At 42.5% G+C, this 23,671-nt stretch overlaps 1 protein-coding gene across 3 annotated transcripts in view; it reads left to right on the top strand.

The window, feature by feature from the left end:
- Positions 1–12,302: 12,302 nt before the first annotated feature.
- The window catches only part of Psd3 (pleckstrin and Sec7 domain containing 3), a 475,055-nt gene continuing 463,686 nt past the window's right edge, over positions 12,303–23,671 (top strand). For 2 of the 3 annotated variants that reach the window (XM_060381869.1, XM_060381868.1), the window contains exon 1: positions 12,505–13,117. In XM_060381869.1, the coding sequence (XP_060237852.1) occupies positions 12,794–13,117 (324 nt within the window). In that variant the 5' untranslated portion in view covers positions 12,505–12,793. Of the gene's footprint in view, positions 13,118–23,671 lie in introns of all 3 variants that reach the window. The other variant, XM_060381873.1, reaches the window with a different exon arrangement.

The raw sequence follows: 23,671 nt of genomic DNA, 5'->3' as shown, positions 1-23,671 counted from the left end.
CACTAACAAGCTGCAAAACATTCATAGTTTGTGGTTTAGGGCTAATCAGGCTAAAAGAATCTTTCTACAGTAATTTGGAAAAGATTCTCACATTCATCTGGCTATTTTTAGACACACACATCCTCCCACTCCTTCCAAATCGGATTGCCTTAAACTGGGAGTACTAGTCTCCTTACTCAGGCCGTGTGTGTGCCAGCCCTGGGTCCTTCCAACCATCTGAACCGAATAAAGAGTGCCTGGAGGAAGTGAGTAAAGTCACTATCGCTCTTGAAATTTTCAAAAATAGACATTTAAAAAATGTGCTTCAAAGCAAACAAAAGCTAATTCTACCCAAGTTACCTAGAAAAGAAAAAAAGGCAGGAACAGCCTTGCTCAGAATACCAGGAGAGATGAGCAATGGAGAGGGGGCCAGGGAAGGCTTGAAAAGGCTTGAACTGAGTTCATGCCAAGAGGTCCACCTCTAACAGACTGTTTTAAATGGCCACTTTGTTCAGAAGCTGTTTTATAAGGCAGACGTTCTCTGCCACATGAGCACTGGATGGGTGTAGTGCCTGCTGAGGTCCTGTGATGAAAGCGGGGCCTGTTGCCTCCTACAGTCCTCCACCTCAGTTAGCCACTTCCTGGCCCTGCAGGGTTCCGCCTCCTCATTTTCACCTATTGGATCATCTCTGGCACAGTAGAACCCAGAGAAATACAGAGAATGCAAAGGAGAGGGCAGAGCAAGCTACTGTAAAAGGCAGCAGAATAAGCTGGTTTCCATTTTAATTATTAGGATACATGGTGTTATATGAATCCCTGAGTAGTCATGCATCCAGCATGAAGAAAGTAAAATAGACTTCACAGATGAATGCCAATGGGCATTCCCAATGTGATATTATATCACTATAAAAATGCATGAAGGATGTCCCCTTAGCAGGTAAGCAAGCTCTGGAGTGAGACTGTAGACAGGGAGGCACTGCACAGTCTGCAGATGAGGCCCTTAGCTGGGTGCTGGGATACTTTACTAACTTTCCCTCCTGGCCCGGTAGAGTTACTTGTCTTTTAGACATCTTAGATTAACATAGTGGCATTTAATTCAAGAAGGGAGTGCTGTATCCCTGCATTACGGATGCCAGGTTCATCCATGGAGGGGAAGAAGCAGTTTCCCCTGGGGGAAGAAGCCTTAGTTGGGAGCCAGTTTGCCAAGCATAGGAGGGATGAGGAAATGCTGATAAAGCCACAGTGATATTTACAAGCAAGGACTAGTGAGCGAAACAATGGCTCCTCAGGGTTGCAGCATTTCCCACTGGGCAGTAAGGAAATGAAAACGGTCCAGCAGTGCAAATACAAGAGTGAGGTTCGGGAAAAGCGCCTGTAGTCAAAGATTGTAAAAAAACATGGCAGACTGTATTCTCGTCTTGAAAATTCATGATGCAGAGTAATATTCTAAGGGTTTTGAAAGTTGGTTGTGATGGTACATGGCTGTAATCCCAGAGGTAGAAGCAGGAGGATCATTAGTATTTTTGGTGTTTTGTTTTGTTTTGGCTACTTTATTGGGTTCCTGTATCTACCACCCTCTCCACCCCACATTACTAGCTAGGCAAGAAAGAAGGTTGAAAGGTAGAGCGTAGCTCTCTTTACATTACTTCCTGCTGAAGGGCATCGAGTTCTGGGGGCAAGTCCAATCTTTATCATGCTCTTTCCAAGCAACAATCCAGCAATGCAGCAAACAGCAAAAGCAGCAGCAGAAACCAGAAGCGTCAGCAACCGGAAACATTGTGAACAACAGCTGCCACAGAGCCCTCTCTGCGGTGCTCTCACATTTATACCCGCTCAAGAGTTCCCAGAATTCCAAAGGTAATGGATCTGTAGCTGGCAAAAATTATGACCCTCCTAGAGCACAAAACAAATCATGGTTAGTGGCTGTGGACAATATGCAGCAGCCCCAAATCCCACGCTTGGAATTCAAATAAAAACATAGAAGTCAGGCGTAGTGACACATGCCTTTAATCCCAGCACTTTGGAGGCAAAGGCAGGCAGATTTCTTGAGTTTGAGGCCAACCTGATCTACAGAGCGAGTCCAGGACAGCCTGGACTCTGTTACACAGAGAAACCTCGTCTCAAAAGAACCCAAACCAACAACAACGAAACACATAATTGACAAAACTCAACTGGATTTTTAAAGAAACCAAAATTCTCTCACTACATGTGAGTTCAAGGCCAACTTGAAATCTAAAGCAAGATATCCAAAACAAGCCTAGAACAGTCTTTCCAAAAAGAATCAGGCTTAACAATCAATGTAAGTCAACACCTTCAGAAACTTAAACTTTTAAAAGGTATGCTTATTAAATAGATTACATATATACATATAATTGCACAGACTAATAATCTATACTGAACAAACACAGTAGTTTTAAAGTATTATTTAAGAACATAAATTGTAAGCTTCCTAAGAAGGTATGCAATGCCTCCAGGACGAAGCTCTTGTCACTGCCTGTCTCAAACTTCGCGTTTCATACTAACCCAAAGCACCTGGCTTCCCCTCTTGGCATCCCCTGCCTCCCTATAGGTCTGCAAGCCCTAGCCTGCCCTGTAAATCACAGGCCACAAGGTTTTGTGCCTCAGCAAGGCATAAATGATCTCTCTCCTCCCCCTTAACCACCTAATTACTATTTATTCTCTAAGCTTTGAGTTAGTCAGAATCTCTTTGGATAATGCATTTGTGTGAGATGTTTTGTAACTTAGAGTAAAGCCGATGATTAAGAAAAATAATTTACTTATACCTAGAGATGTCTATTTTATAAATTGCTTTCTTACATATTGGTGCTTGCTGCAATTCTGCATAAACATATAATGTTATACTCCTAATTGATAGTTGAGGAGGTATAGGTCAGAAATTTTAAGTGACTTGCTTAAGATGACCCAGTCATGAAACAGCAAAAACACCCAGTCCAGTCTGTATGGCTCATCGAAAGTCTCTGAACATCCCAGGAACTGCTTTTAAACCAAATGAGAGAGCTGTTTTTCCCTCCATCTTTCCCCAACACTGTCCTTCCTGACTCCATGGGCCTCTGTGAGCAGAGACCAGGATGTGTATATGATTACTCCATTGCTTTAGCTGTTCCTTCCCACACTTTTCTGCTTGGCTGGATTTTTTTTTAAGATTTTTTTTTCTGCCTTAATTGCAAAACAAACAAAAAACAAGTGCAGCCATGTAAGCCCTCCCACCCCCACTCTGCACCCCCCAGCTCCCCTGCACACCCCCCCCCCACACACACGTGAGGGTATTTCTTTTACATGCAAATATTTGTAATAAAAGGAGCTTGAAAGATGAAACCAAGCCTCCCTTCCTTCTTCCTTTCTTTTGTGTTTCAAAATTATTGGCTGTACTTAAAAAGTTAAAGGCAAATAAAAGCTAAAGGAACCCCACACACACACCCTGCCCTGCTGTCTTTGTAAACCCTGAGTCCTATAGACAGGCACTGCTGCCTTTAGCTGCCCACCCTCCTGACTCTTGTTGAGTGAACCTAAGCTATGGGAAGGTGTGAGGCTTATCCCTGGCATGTGTGCCCTATTCTCCCATCACTACCACCCCATCACAGGAATAGCTACACTTGGATGGTCAACCAGGTCTGTCAGACCCAAGGCCCACAGGCCACATGGGCCAGGATAGCTATGAATGTGATTGGCCACAACATTTTCAATTTCCTTAATACGTTATTCACAGTTCTCGGGTAGCCACTATGTAGAGGACAACATATCACAGCGTGACAAGGTTAAACATACCTGGATATAGCAGTAGCCTGGGAAAATCACTTGTACCAAAATAATAAAGGTATTGGGGCTTTCTCTCCCTTCCTCCCATTACTGTACCACATACTTAAAACACAATGGCGAGAAAAAGGTTATTTTGGTTCACGAGGTTAGAGGCTTCCATCCACACTTGCTTAGCCCTTTTGCTTTGGACAGCATGGCCGCAGAGTAGAAAAGAACTGTTCACAGGATGGCCAGTACATGAGAGGAAGAGGGAAAGGCAGGACTCTCTATCCCTCCCTACAGCATGTTTCTGATAACCAGAAGACTTTCCACTAGGCCTTAGAGTGTTCTTCATCTCCCGTGATCTGGGCAAGGAGCCCTTGGGGTCCTTTAGGGGCGAGTCCAGATCTGAACAACACCAGAGAGAAATAAGTATGTTAAAGGAGAATCCATCTCTGAACCTACCGTAATACTTACTAGACAACTGAACTGAAAGGGCCAGAATCTTTAGTTCCATGGCTCCTTAATGGACCATAGACCTGAAGACCCAGGAGGCCCTTCTAGCATTTTTAACATTTCATCCTAAGAAAGAGTCTATTATTCTCCAGTTTCTAAATTCATTTTGACCCTAGGGGAGACACAATAACCATAAGGAAGGAAATCTAATGTATATGTGTGTTAAATAGACCAAAATGCCATTTTTTATCATTTAAACAGCTGAATAAACCTAGCGGAAATCACTTCGATGTCAAACAGCGCTACTTTTAAGTATTGCTTTCTGTTCCCTGTGCCCTACTCTTTGTTAAGCTGCCAATGGTCTTTTAAGATAAATAGGCCTTTCTTCTATTTCCAGGTTCCCACCAGAAGGCAGAGCATATGTGATAAGCACATATGCTCATAGCCTGTCCGTAGCCCACTGAGGCTGTCAAAACCCTCGAGGTGCCGGGCAGAGGAAAGCGGGAGCCTCCTGCCAGCATCTGCATGTGCTGCTTAGCACGACTCCCCCACCATGCCGGGCTGTTCCATACAAACTCTGTTCTTTCCTCGGTGACAAAGATGCTCTGTGTCCCACCGGGATCAGACAGTGGCAGAGGGTGATGTGGACATCTGCCTTCTCCTTTCCCTGTTGTTTTGTCTGCCACTTGGACAAGTAAGCTTCAGAGTCTCCCTTTACTTCTTAAACATGGGGTACCAGGTAAAATGGAACTGCTCCATCAATATACTTTTGGTCATTTTTCTTCACTTGAAGTTCTGATCTCCAGCCCTCATCTATGATGATGGCTGTTTATAATCCCAGTGCTGGGTGGCAGAGACAAGAAGGTCCTTGGGGTTTATTGGCTTGACAGCCTAGTCAATCAGGAAGCTCCAGGTTCCGCAAAGCATCCTCCTATCTCAAGAAATAGGGTGGATGGCACATGCCTTTGATCCCAGCACTCAGAGAAGCAGAAGCAGGGCTGTCGCTGTGAGTTCGAGGTCAGCCTGGTCTACAAAGAGAGTCTAGGACAACCAAGGCTACACAGAGAAACCCTGTCTTCACATCCCCCTCCAAAAAAAGAAAGAAAAATAGGGTAACAAAGGAAGAACCCCAACTTTGCCCTTTGGATTCCACAAGCAAGAATGCACACAAATATAAAACTCATTTCACATTTAAACACTATTTTGTTGTACAGATATGTACCTCATGCTCTAATTCCACTCATGCTCTTGAATATATCACAGCTTGATAATGTTTCAGTGAATTTTGTTATCTGTAAAATATATTTTAAAAATCACCAACATGCAACTCTAATCTGAGTTTATAATTGAGCCAAATATTTTACTTATGAGAGACATTTGCAATGTTAAAATCTTTTGGATGATGTTTAAGTATAACTCAGAGTAAGAAAAAAGAAAATTTTGACAGAGTTAGCTCTTTTTCCTGCTTTTCATCCCGCTTTCCCTCTTTCTTATATCCGTCACAGCAAACCTGGCATCAAAATGAATGTGCCTGACAGAAAGTACTAGAAAAGAGAGGAGTGTCAGTGGCTGATGACTGTCTCACAGCTGTTTGGCTGTTGCTAAGGTACAGGAAAGAGTATCATTTAGTGAGAGTGGAAGGAAGAAAGAAGAGGCCAGAACAATGGTCTAAGCACAGGCTTTCCATAGCCTGAGAAACTGTCCTGTCTGGGGTAGAATCTGCCAACACAGGGAACCAGTGGAAGAAGCACCCGAGAAAGCAGGGAAGGTTCAGCCCAGTTCTGAGCTATGGTGATCTTTCTCCTCAAGACACTGATGCTCCAAAGAATAAGCATGATTCAGTTTGAGTCTTCTTGGCTGACATAAAAACAAATATAGGGAATTCATGAAATTGAAAAGCTTCTGTAAAGCAAAAGATACTGTGAACAGAACAAAAGGACAGCCTACAGACTAGGAAAAGATCTTCACCAGCCCTACATCTGACAGAGGACTAGTATCCAAAATATATAAAGAACTCAAGAAATTAAATTCCAACAAACCAAATAAAGGAAAAGGGACCTAAACAGAGAATACTCAACAGAGGAATACTGAATGGTGGAGAAACACTTAAAGAAATGTTCAATATCCTTAGTCATCAGGGAAATGGAAATCAAAACAACTCTGAGATTCCATCTAACACCCATCAGAATAGGAAGATAAAAAAACAAAAAACAAAACAAAACAATAAATAAAACCTCAAGTGACAACACATGCTGGTATGGATGTGGAGAAAGAGAAACACTCTATCATTGCTGATGGAGTACAAACTTGTACAACCACTTTGGAAATCAATCTGGCACTTTCTCAGAAAGTTGGGAACAGTGTAACCTCAAGACCCAGCTATACCACTCCTGGGCATATACCTGAAAGATGTTCCAATGTAGAAGGACATTTGCTTAACTATGTTCATAGCAGTTTTATTCATTACAGCCCGAATCTGGAAACAACCTAGATTTCCCTCAACCAGAGAATGGATGTAGAAATTGTGGTATATTTACACAATGGAATAATACTCGGCTATTAAAACAAGGAAATCATTAAATTTGCAGGGAAATGGATGGGTCTGCTGAATATCATCCTGAGTGAGGTAACCCAGAAGCAGAAAGGCATGCATGAAATATACTCAAGTATAAGCAGATAATAACCATATAATACAGGATAATCATACTACAAATTACAGACCTAAAAAAGTTAAATAATAAGGAAGACCCTGGGGAGGATGCTTAATTCTCATGCAGAAGGGCAAATAGAATAGACACTGCAAGCAGTTGAAAAGAGGGAATAGGATGGTAGCCTACCATGAATGTCCCCTGAAAGACTCCATCAAAGCAGCTGCTAAGATTCACAGCCAAACTTTGGCTGAGTACAGGGACTCATAGGTAAGACTAGGAGACTAGAAGGACCCAGAGTGGACAGGAGCTTTATAAGAACACCAACAGAGGTGAAAAATTTGGGCCCATGGGGGCCTTCAGAGACTGATGAACCAACCAAGGACCATACATGGAGAGGACCTAGATCCCTTACTCAGAAGTAGCCGATAGGCAGTTCAGTCTCCATGTGGATTCCCTTGTAAGGGGAACAGGGGCTGTCTCTGATATGGACTCTGTTCCCTGCTCTTTGATCACTTTCCCCTGGTTGGGGGCCTTGTCAGGCCACAGAAGAAGAGGATACAAGGAGTCCTAATGAGACTTGATAGGCTGGGGTCAGATGGTAGGGAAGGAGGGCTCCCCCTTTTTGAGGACTGGGGAGGGGGAGGAGGAAAAGGGAGGGAGGGTGGAGCCAAGAGGAGATGAGGGAGGAGGCTATAATCAGGATGTAAAGTAAATAAATTATAAAAAGAAATAAGTTTAAATACATTTTAAAAAGGCAAATAGAGAATTGACTGAGTAACGGATGGTGGGATAATGACAGGTTGCGGACAGACAGGCATGGGTCTCCATACCCTCCAGTAAAACAGTAAAGACTTTGGAGCCCAGACAAGAGAGGCTGCGGTACCAGCTTTGCCACTTTTCTTCATTTCTGGGCCTTGGTTCCTTTAGCCCTGCAGCTTCATGGAGAGTGAATTGAATAGCAAATGTGTCTAGGGGCGAGAGCACACAAGAAAATGCACTCATAACCAAGTTCAATGAATAGGTGTCCTTGTTTCCTCTAATTACTTATATGATGTGCTTTTAAAGCAGGTCCTATCTGTCTGACAGAGTTTTGTGACAGCTATTTCCAGGAAACTCACAGCTATGTGAAATGACCCACTGGGGACAACCTAGAGCTATTGAAAGGCATTCAAAGGACTTAGAGTCTGGGTGACATGGGCACCAACACTATAGTCCTCCACCTTCAGCCTCAGCCTCACAGCCCCAGCCTCTCTTCATAGAAAGGGCCTGCTCACCTCTCTCCAGCTGTGGAAACTCTGTTGCTAAAATCTGGTACCTCCTCTATGCAAAGGACTCCAGAATATACTCATGGAAAGCCTGGACATCTGTGCGTGACACAGAACAGAGCCTTGAATCTCTTTCTGGTCCAGAGTTCTTGTCTGTTTCAGCATTTTCCCACTTACTTCAAAAGCAACTGGCCTTTGTGATCAGATGCCAGAGTGGGCACATATCAATTTAAAATACAAAGAGTCACTAAGAACATGCCAATGGGGTGAGTTGGGGGTAGAAAAGGAAATAGAAACAGGATGGAAATGAAAGACTTCCTAATTAGAATATTTTCTAAGTCTTGCCATCTGGTTCTTCCATAAATGTTCATTGCAGGGAAGTGGGGGCACCAGACAAGTTGACGTCTCTGATGACATGAGTTGGACGTGCCTTTTGGAAAGAGGGAAAAATTGTCACTCCAGCCAATGTGGAAAGAGCATGTGGTTGAAGAGTCACAGGGACATGTGCCCTGAGACTTAGAAGGGATGTGTGATGGTTTTGCTTGTTTAAAAGCCTCTCCCCAAGTCTCTTCTTTCTATCCATGGCAGATAAAGTAGCTCCTAGAGACACCAGTGTGTAGGGAAGCAGGATGCAGGAGCAGCTGTTAGAGCCCCACAGACTCATCAGCTTAACTTCTGTGCCACCTTAGGGGAGCACCTTTACCTTCTGCACACTGCAGTGCCAGTGACCCTGAGACACAGAATGTAATACATGCCATGTTCTGGGGGTGAAAGATGATGAAAATGGGAAGTGGGCCATTGGGAGTTGGGTGGGCCATGAGTGGGAAAAAGGAGGCTCGAGAAAGAGAGCCTTTACCCTCTATATCACGTGAGATTAGACTGAAAAGTCATCTGTCAAGAATCTGCCAGCACCTTGATCTTGAACTCTGTACCTCCAGAAACATGAGAAATAACTTTCTGTTCTTTGTAAGTCACCCAGTCTGTGGCATCTTGTTATCGAAGACCAAATAGACCAAGGCAGTAGCGATAGCCACCATCAGTATCAGCTTGCATCACTTTCATTGTAAGGAACTCACCTTATAATGGGTAAAGAAGCTAAACCTTGGTGCTGAAGGTGTATGGGTACCTAGCAGATGGGATAGCCTGCAGTATTCTGAAACCTATTTGTAAAGTATGAGTAAGAGTGTTCAGGGTTTATTCGTGCATTTCTTACCTCCTGAGTTGTATCTTTTATTCTGGTTCTACTTCCTATGTCCTTGCCTTCTCTTTCTTCACAGAGTACAGTCCTGTACTCTGCCCCAGCTCTGCTTCATCTCTCCATTTGTCTTTATTCAGGAGTTCCAATAATTTTCCAAATAGAATTTTTCTATCCTATTTATAGGAAGCAACCCAGATACCATCTTCCCGGATAGAACCTCTTTTTGATCCTACTAAGTTATGAATGCCAAGCCAGGTGCACTGGGCTCAGGAACTTTAGAGGGCTCCAGTATAACTGCTAAGGACACCAACAGAGGACACCACCCTCTGAGAAAATAGATAAGAACTGGATGGCACAATATCACTCCTTTGAGTTGAAGCTGAGTGGAGTGGTTCTGGGGATGCTTGGGAAACACGCTTAGCACGTGGGAGGCTCCCAGGCCAGCAGACACACTGTGGATCCTCCTCTGGAGACAGGAAGCCCAGGCTGAACACACTGTTTAGAGGAGGCCTATCAATCAGAACAGAGTGGAGAGAACTGGGCCTGGGGGGAGAGCTCAGTTTCTGCCCTCACTATGCGGCTTGAGGCAAATCACTCCATAGTCCCCGTTCATTCTCTGTTCTCAATAGGAGTGCCACGCTACCCACTTCAGAAAGTCGTTCGTCACCAGTTGAACTGAGGGGATAGAGTGCTCTGGTGCTCTTGCACACTGTATCCTCCCTCCATCCTTGTTAGGATTCTAGAATTTTATTTTTCTCTCTAAAACAGCGGAGGGAAACTATCACCATTAGCAAAGACATAGTGCCATCTAAATTATATGTTATGTCTATCTACATTGTATGAATCTTAAAATGATGGTAGGAAAATAGGAAGCTAGCTTAGAATTCTTTCAAAGCAATGAAACCGTGGACTTCATAGAAACAACAAAGATGGTTTAGTTTAGGAGTATTAATAATATCACAATATTATTATAGATGGTGAATGTCTGCAAGCAGGAAGATAGAAAGTTTAAGGTCATCCTGAGCTCAAGGCCAGCTTCGGCCATCTAGGATCTTGTCTCAAAAATAACCCTCAAGTATACACAGAGGGGAATGTGTGTGTGTGTGTGTGTATGTGTGTGCGCACCTGTGTCTGTATCTATGTATTACTCTAAAAACACATCGCAACTTAGAGAATATATATACATATTCTTTATATACATAAAGAATATTTTATTACATATAAAGAATTTTATATGATTTTATTATTTATAAAGAATTTTATATAACTTTATTATATATAAAGAATATATAATTTATATACTACAATATATACATGTATATATAATATATACATAAATATCATATATTCATAAATAAGAAATATGCATGTCATTTTTATGCTTACAAATTACTTTTACATGGATCATTCCATATGACCTGTAAAAGAGTTCTGTCCAGTGAGAGAGAGAGGAAATTATTTGCTGCTTTTTAAATAAGTCCATTGAAGTTCAGAGACATGCTGTGAGTCACATTTAATAAATGGTTACTCCAAAACTCAAGCTTATGTCTTCTAACCCCAAATACCCCGCTGACTCTCACATTCCAAGTAAGTCCTCTGCTCCTAGAGTCTTACTTGTCAAACAGAAAGCATAAAATATGCAAATGGCAACCTACTATAGGTACAAGCAATACATTTGGGTACACACATGTATGTGGGATATTATATTTTAATTACTGCGTGAACAAGTTTCTTCAAGGCTTCAAATGTGTAGATACAGGTCAAGAGTAGCAGCTAATAGTTATTGAGAATTTCTGTGCCATGTAGTAGTCACCTAATCTCCACACCAATAGCAAACCCATAAACTAGGCATGATTAGGTAGTCTTAGAGAAAATTGGTCATCACAAAAAGTAAATTTTTTTTCCAAGGGTCACACAGCCACCCAGTGAAAGGAAGACTCAGAGATGTTGGTTTGTCACCAAAATTCATGTTTTCAATTAAAATGCTATTTATATCCAATAACCGTGATTTCTCTATATCTTATCCCCTGCTTCTTACCCAGAACTAAAATTCCTTTCATAGACCCCGCACTATTTAATCATTTCTCATGGAGTTCTCCTGCACATCCCTTCCAAGCCAGCCCTCACATCAGTGCCCAAGTGTCATCCATTTCTCTGCATTTCCCATATTCCAGCTCACACAACTTAGAACTGAAATGTCCATCAGCCCTGCAATAAGTTTACACACACACACACACACACACTCACATACACACACACACACACAAAGTAGGAAGAAGAGTTCCAGGCTCACTACTCCCTCCCACTATCTGAATTTCCTCAAGAAGCCTCTTAATGACCCAAGCCCGTGGCATGGTGGTGAAGGTGCACAGACTCTGGTCACCTCTCAGAAGTTCCTCTTCTCACTCTCTACACTAACACCTAAATTGTGGAGGTAACACATTCAAACTACAATATTGAGTACTATAATATTCAATGGCCTGAACCATGAGAATTAGGTCCACGGGGAACCCTGAAGGAACCATAGTCTTGAATGAGGAACTTCAGGAAAACGTTCAGATTGTTTGCAACTGTGTTGAACATGTATATACAAAAGACGTATATAGTTCAAAGTTTCTTGGAAGTTTCATTTATAAGCCACATGGTGACTTTCAGATCAGACTCCAAATCACAGGAATAGTTAAGAGAATTTAGGATTAAACAATAAAATGAGCAGTAAATGGCAAGGAAAGTGATTCCACTTGGACATAGGTGCGGTAGGCTATCTTGATTTCCCCAACACACACCCTATCTGTCACTTGTAGATTTTTCTCCACCAGTGTTTGTTTTTGTGACTCTGAGCAGAGTCCAGCTCTCCAGCAAACACTAACCTCTGGCCCCCAACTCGTTGGATTCTCCCCCTGGGTGCTAAAGGTGTGTTATTTCCTTCCACAGGCTGATGGTGAAACCATGGGGCTGAGTCATGTCTGACTGCAGCTGCTGAGACACTGAGGTCTGAAATCCTGGCAAGGGCCAGCCCTGCTCCCTTAGAGGAAATGGCCAAGCAGCCTCAACAACAGCAGATGAAAACTTCCTTCCTTTTCATCCAGCTGCAGCCCCCCCCAACCCGAGCTACTCAAACTCTCCCCGCCCCCTTGCCAGCCACTGCAACCTCAACAGCAGCCCCACAGGGACTGGAGGAGGGACACATTTTCCCAAGTCCCAGGACAAGCTCCTTGGCTCCCAGGGACCTCAGCTGTACACAGGGTTCTGCTAACTCTTCTTTGAGCCTGCTGCCTGCGGAAGGCCCTGGAACACAGAGACCAGCTGCTTTCAATTGCCATTCCCTAAAGGAGAAGAAGAAAGAAACAAACAGACCCCAGAATCTGGAAGCAAGGAGGAGTGGTGTTTGCGGATCCTCACATAGTAGGCGTTGCCTGGCCCCTGGCTCTAGGAAACTTGGCCACGCACAACAACTGCCATGCCGGCTCGCTAGCCCAGCTCCTACAATGAATGATGGGAACAGCAGTCCTTCCGTGGGCTGGAAGCACTGGCCAGTCCTTTCTGCCCACGAGGACCTGTGGGGTATGGACCCACAAGCTAGGAATGTCATTGAGCTCTCAGGTCCACAAAGTACCCTGTCCTTTACTGCTGACAGGGGCAAAGGGGCAATCCAGAGGAGAGGAACTTTTACCCAAGAGGTACTCACGAAGAACTATGAAGAAGAAATCGGTACCACAGTACTGGCCACACGGGCACAACTCTTCAGATATTTTCCGACCATCCAGATCAGCCAGAGTTGCCTGGCACCACCTGCTGCTGTGCCCCTCAAGGTAAGACCCTGAATATACTGGAATTCTCTAGACTCCTGCTAAGGGTCAGCAAAGGGGATAGAGACAGGGCACGGAAGGCAAGTTCTGACCCTGGGCCGGTCTCTCCTGCAGGTCACACATCCCTCAGCAGCACAGGTGCTCACCTGCTTCCGTATTCTCTTGGCTCTTTCCGGTACACTGCTGCCTTTCCAGCCACTGTAGCGTCCTGTCCTAAAGGAGACAACGGATATCGGTTTCTTGAGATTTCTGCCAGGGAAAGTTGGCTAAGGGAGAGCAGACTTTGTAAGAGAAGTCTAGAAAGAGGCACAGGGACGTGGGATGGGGGAGTAGCTAGCCACTATAGGAGGTGGTGGGGTTTTTTTTGTTGTTGTTGTTTTTTGGTTTTTTTTTTCATGTCTGTTAATTCTCATAGCCATTCTGAGAAATTGAGGTTTGTATTTTCAGTTTCAGAAAAGCGAATTAAGGTGTAGTTAAGCCAAAGTCCTCTCCCTCTTTTCAAAAAAGTATGAATAAAAGCAAACTCTGTTTTCAAGGGTAAGGGTGAGGAAGACAGGGAGGGAGGGCTTCAGTGGGGGGTGCTGATTTTCAGAAGTGAGGCACAGCTGTGGAACACTGGATTGACCCCCCTTTAACACACGACCCTTGGAGCCCACATTTACCTGCCAACTATACCTGGCACCCCTGGACATGAGCCTCTGCCTCCATCAGGAAGGGGAAGTAGCTGCATGTGGTACCCACGGTTCCTTTGGGCTCTTGCAGGCTCTTTTGACTTCGCGGTGGTATATTAGCATCCTCTTCTCTGCATCTCTGGACCACCCTTTCCATTATGCTATCTCCTGAGGTCCACTCTCTCCACTCAGTTCAAGAACATCACTTTCAGATGGGTGAACAAAATTTAAAAGAGTTTTTTTTTTTTCTCCCCTTTTCCAGCAGCGTGGGTATTTCATTTGGTCAGTGAGGGTTAGGTAAACCTGAGTCTCTATGCAAGGATTAGCAGAATGAGCTACAAGAAAGGTGTGATATGTAGCAGGCTGACATGAAAGGAACTGTCAAGGAAGCCACAGGAGAGTTTGATGAAATTCAGAGTGCCTTCTGGGGGCTTGGAGGTGATGGGCTTCCCCTGGATCCTGTGCCTGTCTTCTGTATGCTCCTGTGCACCCTCACCCCCTTCTCTTTGCTATTTTAGTCAGAAGGCCTCCAGAGGCACACTTAAGGATGAATCCAAGTTCTCTCTGAGCAAAAGCGATGTGAGCATACTTCCCTAAGAAATAGTTTACATTCCATCTGAATTCTGGTATCTCTCTTCCTGCAGGGATTTAGGAGATAGGACACATCAGAGCCCAGTCTCTGGATGTAAGGTCACATAGCAGTTATCAATAGACTTTGATGCTATTCATCTCTGATCTTCTTCCCTCTGGTCTTTGGAACATAGGTCCAAGCTTCAGACCTGTGGCCAGTTCTCTGTGGAGAAGTATGTTGGGAGTTGGCCCAAGAACATAGACCAATACTAGAAACTATCTTACCCTCCTTAAGTGAATGGAATATCTATCCTGCATAAACTGAAGCTTGCAGAATTCCTAAGGGAAAATGGATATTTCAAGTCTAAGTCCTAACTGTAAGCAAACCACCAGAACTGAGTCTAAGCTTTCCCATCTTGAAAACAATAGCACCCCTTGCTTTGCACTTGCTGTATATAGACATTAGTGTTCTCAAGTGCTAGTTGAAAGTGACCCTCAGTACCTCTTTCTTCTTCTTCTTCTTCCTCCTCCTCCTCCTCTTCTTTTTAATCTTGTGGTGCTAAGCCTTGAACCAAAGGCCTTTCTCATGCTGGACAAGCACTGTATCACGGTGTTGAGGGGGAGAAGAGGAGAATCATAACCAATGGGACATTAAGGAGGGCCAGAGAAGCCATGGAATCTGAGGTTCAGGCAAGGTGCTTCCAGAATCCAGTCTGAGAATAGGGCTTCAAAAGTTGAACCTAGCCTTGCTGTTCAGAGGTAACTCCCCTGCCAGAGAAAGATGGGAATAGTGAAATCCATTCTCTCAGATTTCCAAATCCTTTAAATGCTTTACAAGTGTCATTGGTCAGGTGGTCCAGCCTCATGCCATGTGTTTGGTTTTGTTGTTGTTTTGTTTTGCTTTGCTTTATCTTTCTAGAAAAATCAACAAAGATAGTTCCTCTGTTCGATTCTTGGTAGTGTGAAGTATCCTTCACCACTCCCAATTTGAAAGACTGAAAATTTCCCATTATTTTCATGTTTGAAAATTTACCTATATGAACATACAAAGACTGATTAAAAGCATTTTCTTGTTAAATCAGCTGTCAAAGGTAAGATGACTCTTGTTGACTCAGAGTGGGATCTTACAGTTAAGGTAGTAAAGAAAAAATACTATCAAGGTAAAATGTTGATTAGATGTAGTAAAGTTTGCTCCTTCCTATGTACATGTTGGAGAATTGATCCTTGTGTCAACTTTCCCAGAAAAAAAATGTTAATAATAAACTTTTTGGGCCAGAGTGATGGCTTAGAGGATAAGAACACACTCACTGTTCTTCCAAAGGTCCTGAGTTCAATTCCCAGCAACCACGTGGTGGCTCGTAACCATCTACAGTAAGATCTGGTGTGCAGGCAAAATGTTGTATAAATAATAAATAAATCTTTTAAAAAAAGAATAAACTTTTCTTTGAATATTACAAATGGACATGAAAGTCATTGACTTACATGCTTTGACTATGAGAAGGAGTGAAACAAATTAAATCTTAAATCACCCAGTTCTTCAATTGTAGGACTTAGCTCTAGTTCTCTTGTGCACTCTGTGACTTGTGCAGCTTCCATGTGCTGTTTACTCTTCCATGAAGATGTATCGTTCTCAAATCCTGGATGAGAGAAGGTTCCTAAAAATAGTCAGCAACTTGCTAGGACTCACAGTAGCTTAGGACTGGCTGTCAAATCATCTACCCAGAGTTCAGGGCTCCCGCAGCCTTCTTTCATAATATATGTAGCTGGGGATATTCCCTTAGAAGGTAACCTGTGTCCTGGAGCCTTCCGTTGATACTGTACTAATTTTCCTGGTAGGGAGAGTGTGTGAAAGACTGAGGGCTATCAAATCTAACTGGGCATTGTGTCACTCAGCACCACCAGCTTTCTGGATGGGGAAGAGGCGAGGCTGTGGCTCTTTGGTGATGCCAGCAGAGGGCCTTCACATTCCCAAGACTAGTCTATCAGAGTAAATTAGGAAAGGTGCAAGGTCTGGGCCAGAGCCTGCCCTCACCTTGCCTTCTACTCCTTGTTATGCTGCCCCTTTGTGGGAGCACAAGGAACTGTCCACATTACACCTAAGTCTGGGGCTAAAGACGGCAAAGGGTAACAACAGACAAAATTCCAGAGGGTATGGGGTATACAGAAACTCAAAATGTCACCTATAGTTCAACTTTCTCAAAAGCCCAAACTCCTGGGTTTTGTTGTTGTTATTGTTTTGCCTTGTCTTTATTTCCTTCCTCTCTCATAATAGGACTTCAATTCCAATCAGTTTTCTGAGTTTTCCTCACCAGCTTCTAGGAATGTTCATGGTTTAGGAAACAGCATGTGGAAGAGCAAGACAGATATGGGGACAATAGAGATTTAACCAGCCCATTCCAATGATGGAAACAGAAGGCCAGAGGTTTTCTGATAGTCAGACTCTGTCCTAGGAGACTATAGGAAATAGTTTTAACTCTCTGTTTTGTATCACTACTCCTTGAAACAAAACCAATGTTTTAACTATAAATCTGTAAAGCACATTAGATTTAGAAAGTTTTTATTTATAAAAAGAGGTCATATGTAATGGGCTCCAAGAGATTTTTGAAAAAGAATAAAAACTAAAATTTAAAAGCCAGCATTCTGCCAAAAAAGCTGGCCCAAAGACCTCTAATGAGTCCCTGAGCAAAGCTAGCTCAGCTCTTGTGCTCTCTGAGGGTTTTCCAACTCTGTGGTAGCTATGAATCCGTGAACCTGGAAAGGGAAGAGAAAGTGTTTCATGAGAGAAAAGGCCAACACAATTTCACTTCATCCATTCTACCTCACTTGTCTTTAAAGATTCATTGTCCTCTTCATTAAAGGGGGCATACCTTTTTGGAGGAACACTGGGGCTTCAGCCTGGAGCTAGAAGCTCAAAGTCTGTCACCAGTTCCCATCACAGAATGATACGGTCTGTGTTGCCAGCTGTCAAATAGATGTTTCTTTTTTTTTTTTTTTTTACTGGATCCTAGCTTAAAGGAAATTCCCTTTGAAGACTGACCCTGAGCCTTGGACTATTTACCCCCCAGGAAACTCTCATTTCCCTTCTCTAGGAAGTATTCCTTCCTTCTTCAAGCTTGTTTCACTTTTCTGGCCTGTCATAGTTTAGAAACTATTCTACCCATGAAGTGGTATCCTAGCTAACTTTATCTCTATTTTAATCTACCTTGGTGAGTAATGCTGAATTTTAAAAAGGAATTTGAACAAAGAGAAAGCAGGCACAAGTGCTCATCTAGAAATTTTAACAGTGACAGAACTAAATGTGCAATGGAGCATTTCTTTTAGAAGATTCTGCTGTTCAGAAGACAGTGTTGATTAGATTGCAAGGTTTATTTTTAGTCCATTTCATGCTACATTGATTTTGACAAAGATGTCCTGATTTATTACTTGAATAAATAACGGTTGAGATAGCAGAATGGGTTTCAACCTTCCTCGAATCGTAATTTGCCTTAGTATCTCCATGACAACACACTCTCTTCCTCCTTTCCTTTGACATTCACACAAAGTCCTGTGGATGGTTGTATGGATGCTACCGTCTGTCGAGTAATTACACAAACCTCAGTGTTTCAATCTACCTACAGGAAGAAAGGGTCAGAGTACATGGACTATCTTGTATCTGAGCATCCCTATGACATGAGGAAAAGTGCCTAGACTGGGAGCTGAGACCTCAGGGTTCTAGCTTTCTTTCTGATTCAAAGTAGCAAAGGGAAGGCAAATATCCTCATTCTGTATCTGAACGCCATGGTTGTTATGTGGAAAGATTCGGCTGCCTGGTTTGGCTTTTTCATTTCCAGCATCTGATCTAGGACCACCCTTGTCAACCTACTTGTGCCAGTATTTATAAAGTGGCAGCTAGAGCTGTAGAAGTCCACATATTGAGAAGTGTATCTGTGTTAGCAACTTTCTTTATTTGTACAATCAGATGTCTTTCCCCTCGTCAGTGGGAACAAAGAGCAGAAACAGGCAGCTGGCTCGATAATGTCCACAATCTCTTTCAGAGTATTGTAAAATTACAATCGCTTTTGTAAAAATATCTCCTCTGGGCCTCTCATATTTTAAGAATACCAGATTTTATGGCCTCTGGGAAGATTGTTTTAAAAACATATTCTTGAATTAAATAATATGTTAGCTTCAGTTAACAAGTCTATTTGTGCAACTTGTAATTCTAGCAGTCAAGAGGCTGAGACTGGAGGATTGCTTAAAGTTTAGGGCCAGCCTAGGCTATATAACAATAACATCAAGAAAAGAAAAAGCCTTAGGCTCAAGTCATTGCCTCTTGTACTGCTGTGATTTGTAAATAAGTTTGTTTCCTTAGACGCGCACTACTCATTGAATGAAAAAGAAGAATACAAAAGGACATCACTGCTACTAGGTATGGTGAAGAAGAAAGTTTATTGTGGATAAAACAGAGAGCATTGCTAGAGACAAAGACATCTGGGAGGGTCAGAGAGGACATGACCCTGAGCTGGGCCATGTGGGAACAGCGGAGGGTGGGGGGAGAGGGGAGACCCAGGAGAGTAATGGGTGGATAAAAAAGGGGGCCAGGTAACAAAACTGGCTGGATTATATATAAAAGGGGGAGGGGAAGCTGGGGGGAGGGCAGCCTAGCCCTGGGCTAGGGAAGTTTAGAGAAGTGGTGAAGTATGCCAGCCATATCTTGTAACTGGGGGATGCTGGGAGACTCTGGTGGTCATGTTAGTTTTGATATGTCAAATAGGTAGGTACCTCAATTAGCCCATGTCTGAGACCTAATAATTACGGCATGGTAATTTTTTTTCTCCTTTAAAGATTGTGTGTACACACACAAATGTGTGTTTAGAAATATAAGATATTGCAAGATTTGTGCATACATGTACTTACATGAAAGAGAGCTGCACAGCTGGCAGATTACCATCATGGGTTCTGTGTATAGTCTTGTATCAGTTCACTGGGACACCTGACCCAGTGTTTCCAAAGCCAGAAGTAAAAAAAAAAAATTGCATTCCTTGAGTTGATTTATACTGACACCTTAAACTGAACTGCAACAGTGAAAACCGAACATCAAGAAATGAAAGGAGGATGGTTTATGCTGTTGGCTCATGGAGAGGCTGCAGTTTTAAGACAGTCACTTATCCTCATTTTAAGGTCATTGGTAGCTGTGGCTCCTTTTTATCTGTTCTTTGTGTTGTGTGTGTCCTGTATAATTAATTTTTTCAATATCCAGGATGTATAGCGTGCATTTACCTTTCAACTGCCAGGTCCAGAAGATTATGGGATAAAAGTCCTGGGGCATTCTATTCCTTTTTCTTACCTCTTTCTTTTTTCCTTTAGAAATGTCATTTTAGCTGTAAGAGGCTTGGTTATTCTTCACAGAGTCCTCAGCTTAATTGTATGGTGCAATGACCATTGACAAAACAGCTCATTTGCCTTATGTCATAAGCAGAAAGATCTTAGGAGAATCCACTTATACATGAATAGTTCTTTGTGATGAAGATCCAATGTCATAAGTTACAAATAGTAAATAAAAATAACAGTGAAAAAAAGAGTAGTAACAAAATGGCGAAGAGCAGAAAAGTAATAAAAATCAAGATCAAGAAAAGGTCATATTGGGATTAGAAAGAAAATCACATGCCATAAATGGCTATGGAGCTAATGTATTTAAAAGTCAGATGTTGAGCTGTCTATATCCTCGTGCTAAGAGACACGCAGTTAGCATCGCAATTCATGGGTCTTATTGTGAGAGGGAAAGGAGGGAGAGAGGAGTAATTTTTAAGATGTTAATAAAAATTAATTCTATTAGAATAAAAATTGCTTGCCCTTTAATGTGCTGGTGAGATGGCTCAGCAGTAAAAGTACTACCTGTAAGCCTGATGACCTGCACGTGATTCCCAGGACCTACGGTCCTACAAAGCGTCCTCTGACCACCATATATGTGCTGTGAACACACACATATACATACACATACGCCATATGCATACACACATAAACCACACACACATATACACATATTCACGGCACACAAATGTAAAATGAATAATTAAAATATTTTGTACAAAATATTTTAATCTTTGTATTTTTATTAAAAATAGGTTTCCTCATATCCTGATCATAGTTTTGCCTCCCTCTACTTCTCCCAGTTCATTCCCACTTCCCCTCCCATTCAGATCCATTCCCTTTCTGTTTCTCATTAGAAAAGAACAGGCTACAAGCCAGGCATGGTGGTGTAAACCTTCAATCCCAGCCCGGGAGTGGGAGAGGTAGGTGGGTCAGCTACTCTACATGGTGAGTACCAGGATAGCCAGAGGTGTGTAATAGACCCTGTCCCAGAAACGAGACAGGAGGAGGAGGAGGAGGAGGGGGAGGAGGAGGAGGAGGAGGAGGAGGGGGAAGAGGAAGGAAGGAAGGAAGGAAGGAAGGAAGGAAGGAAGGAAGGAAGGAAGGAAGAGGAAGGAAGGAAGGAAGAGGAAGGAAGGAAGGAAGGAAGGAAGGAAGGAAGGAAGGAAGGAAGAGGAAGGAAGGAAGGAAGGAAGGAAGGAAGGAAGGAAGGAAGATAATAATGATAATAATAATCATTTTATTTTTACTTTTTTAAATGAGAATTTTTAACTTCCTTGTGTCTTTACTTGACATAATTTGATAACATACATGTTCACTATAACAGCAGGTGTTCCTTGCTGATAGCTCTAGATCTGAAAGATTATTTGCACCCAGGACCATAATGTCTCTGTGTGTATTTCTGTCTTCTCTGCTCTCAAAGATCTTTTGATTATTTTAGTACTTACTTATTTTTCTCCATATTGGACCATCTCTGCTTTCTGTTATTAGTATGTCTGCTACTAATGTACTTTAAAAAACATCTATTATAGCCTAGGCATCTAAACAATAGATTATTTGTTTAAAGGAAACTTTTTGTCTTATTTATTTATTTTTTAATATTAGTTACAGTTAACTTTGTTTCCCTGCTGTATCCCGCTCCCTCATTCCCTCCCAATCCCACCCTCCCTCCCTCATCTTCTTCCTACCCCTTTCCAAGTCCACTGATAGGGGAGAGCCTCCTCCCCTTTCATCTGATACTGGTTTATCAGTTATCTTCAGGTCTGGCTGCAAAGTCCTCCTCTGTGGCCCAACAGGACTCTCCTTCCTCGGGGCGGGGGGAAGAGGTCAAAGAGCCCACCATTGAGTTCATGTCAGAAATAGTCCCTGTTCCCCTTACTAGGGTACCCACTTGGATACTGAGTTACCAAGGGCTACATCTGAGCAGAGGTTCTAGGTTACATCCATACAGGGTCCTTGTTTGGAGAAACAGTCTCATAAAAGACCCCTGTGCCCAGATATATTTGGTCCTTGTGGAGCTCCTGTCCTCTCCAGGTCATATTAGTTCCCCCCTTTTTTTAATGATTCTCTGCACTCTGCCGAAGGTTTGGTTATGAGTCTTAATATCTGCTTTGATACACTGCTAGGTAGAGTCTTTCAGAGGCCCTCTGTGGTAGGCTTCTGTCCTTTACTTGTTTTCTCCTACATCCAATGTCCATCCCATTTGTCTTTCTAAGTGAGGATTGATCATCACACCCTGGGTCCTCTTTCTTGTCCATCGTTTTTAGGTATATAGATTTTAGTATGTTTCTCCTATCTTATAGGTCTATATAAATGAGTATATACCATGTGTGTCGTTTTGCTTTTGGAATACCTCACTCGGGATGAACGTTTCTAGGTCCCACCATTTGCCTGCAAATTTTATGATTTCCTTGTTTTTAATTGCTGAGTAGTATTCCATTGTGTAAAAGTACCACAATCAACATAAAACCAGATACACTAAATCGGTTAGAAAAAAAAGTGGGTAAGACATTGAAACTCATTGGCACAGGAGACAACTTCCTGAACAGAACACCAACAGCACAGGCTCTAAGAACAACAGTCAATAAATGGGACCTCATGAAACTGAAAAGCTTCTGTAAAGCAAAGGACACCATCATCAATATAAAACGGCAGCCTACAGACTGGGAAAGGATATTCACCAACCCTATATCTGACAGAGGGCTAATATCCAGAATATCTAAAGAACTAAAGAAGTTAAAAAGCAGCAAATCAAGCAATCCAATTTAAAAAAAAAAATGGTGTACAGAGCTAAACAGAGAATTCTCTGTAGAGGAATATAGAATGGCAGAGAAACACTTAAAGAAATGCTCAATGTCCTTAGCCATCAGAGAGATGCAAATCAAAACAACCCTGAGATTTCACCTGACACCCACCAGAATGGTTAAGATCAAAAACTCAAGTGACAACACATGATGGAGAGGTTGTGGAAAAAGGGGAACCCTCCTCCATTGCTGGTGGGAATGCAAACTTGTACAACCACTTTGGAAATCAATCTGATGCTTTCTCAGACAATTAGGAATAGTGCTTCCTCAAGACCCAGCTATATCACTCCTAGGCATATACCCAAAAGATGCTCAAGTATACAGCAAGGACATTTGCTTAACCATGTTTGTAGCAGCTTTATTAGTAATAGCCAGAACCCAGATGTTCCTCAGTTGAGGAATGGATAAAGGAAACTTGTTAATTATATAAAGGAATAGTGAAAAGGCTGTGAGGAGCTGAGTGACATACCTCAACAAGAACCTCATGGACTTTGGGTTACTTTTTTTTATCATTACACGTGTTTGTGTGTGAAAGATGTGTATCTGTGTGCACCTGTTCATGTATGTTACTGCAAGTGAATGCATTAGCACAAGTGTGGAGGCCGAAGGACAGCCTTTGGTATCAGTTTTCCCACCTTTCTAAATCTATCTTGTTTGAGGCAAAGGGTCCTTGTTTACTACATACACCAGGCTAGCTGGCCCACATGCTTCTGAGGATTCTCCTATCTCTGTCTCCTATCTCGTAACAGGAGTGCCAACAAGTGCTTGCCGCTATGCCCAGCTGTATGTGGGTTCTGGAGATTTCAGATCACATCCCCATGCTAACATGGGAAGCACATTATTTACTGAGACATCTCCTCGGGGCATCCTCATGAATTTTCATATAAACTTTTTCTTGATGTTACCTGATTAGAGATGATCCTTTGGTTTTTAGGACTATGAGTCTTGAGGAACAAAATCACTAAACAAAGTAGGACAGTTTAGTCTAGATTTCTATCCAGAATTTATGTACCCTAGAAGCTCATGTAGTGCAGGTTTGGTCTCCCCAGCTTGGTGCTGTTGGGAGATAGATGAACCTTTAAGAGAGAGAGAGAGACAAGTAGAAGGCCTTTGGGTACTTGAAGGGCTTAGTGGAACTGTAGCCCTTTAATTTCTCTCTGTAA

This window comes from Meriones unguiculatus, chromosome 4 (genome assembly GCF_030254825.1).
Source record: "Meriones unguiculatus strain TT.TT164.6M chromosome 4, Bangor_MerUng_6.1, whole genome shotgun sequence".
Taxonomy (NCBI): domain Eukaryota; kingdom Metazoa; phylum Chordata; class Mammalia; order Rodentia; family Muridae; genus Meriones; species Meriones unguiculatus.
Note: the sequence above shows the minus strand (reverse complement) of the source record. Positions and strands in the feature narration are given on the sequence as shown.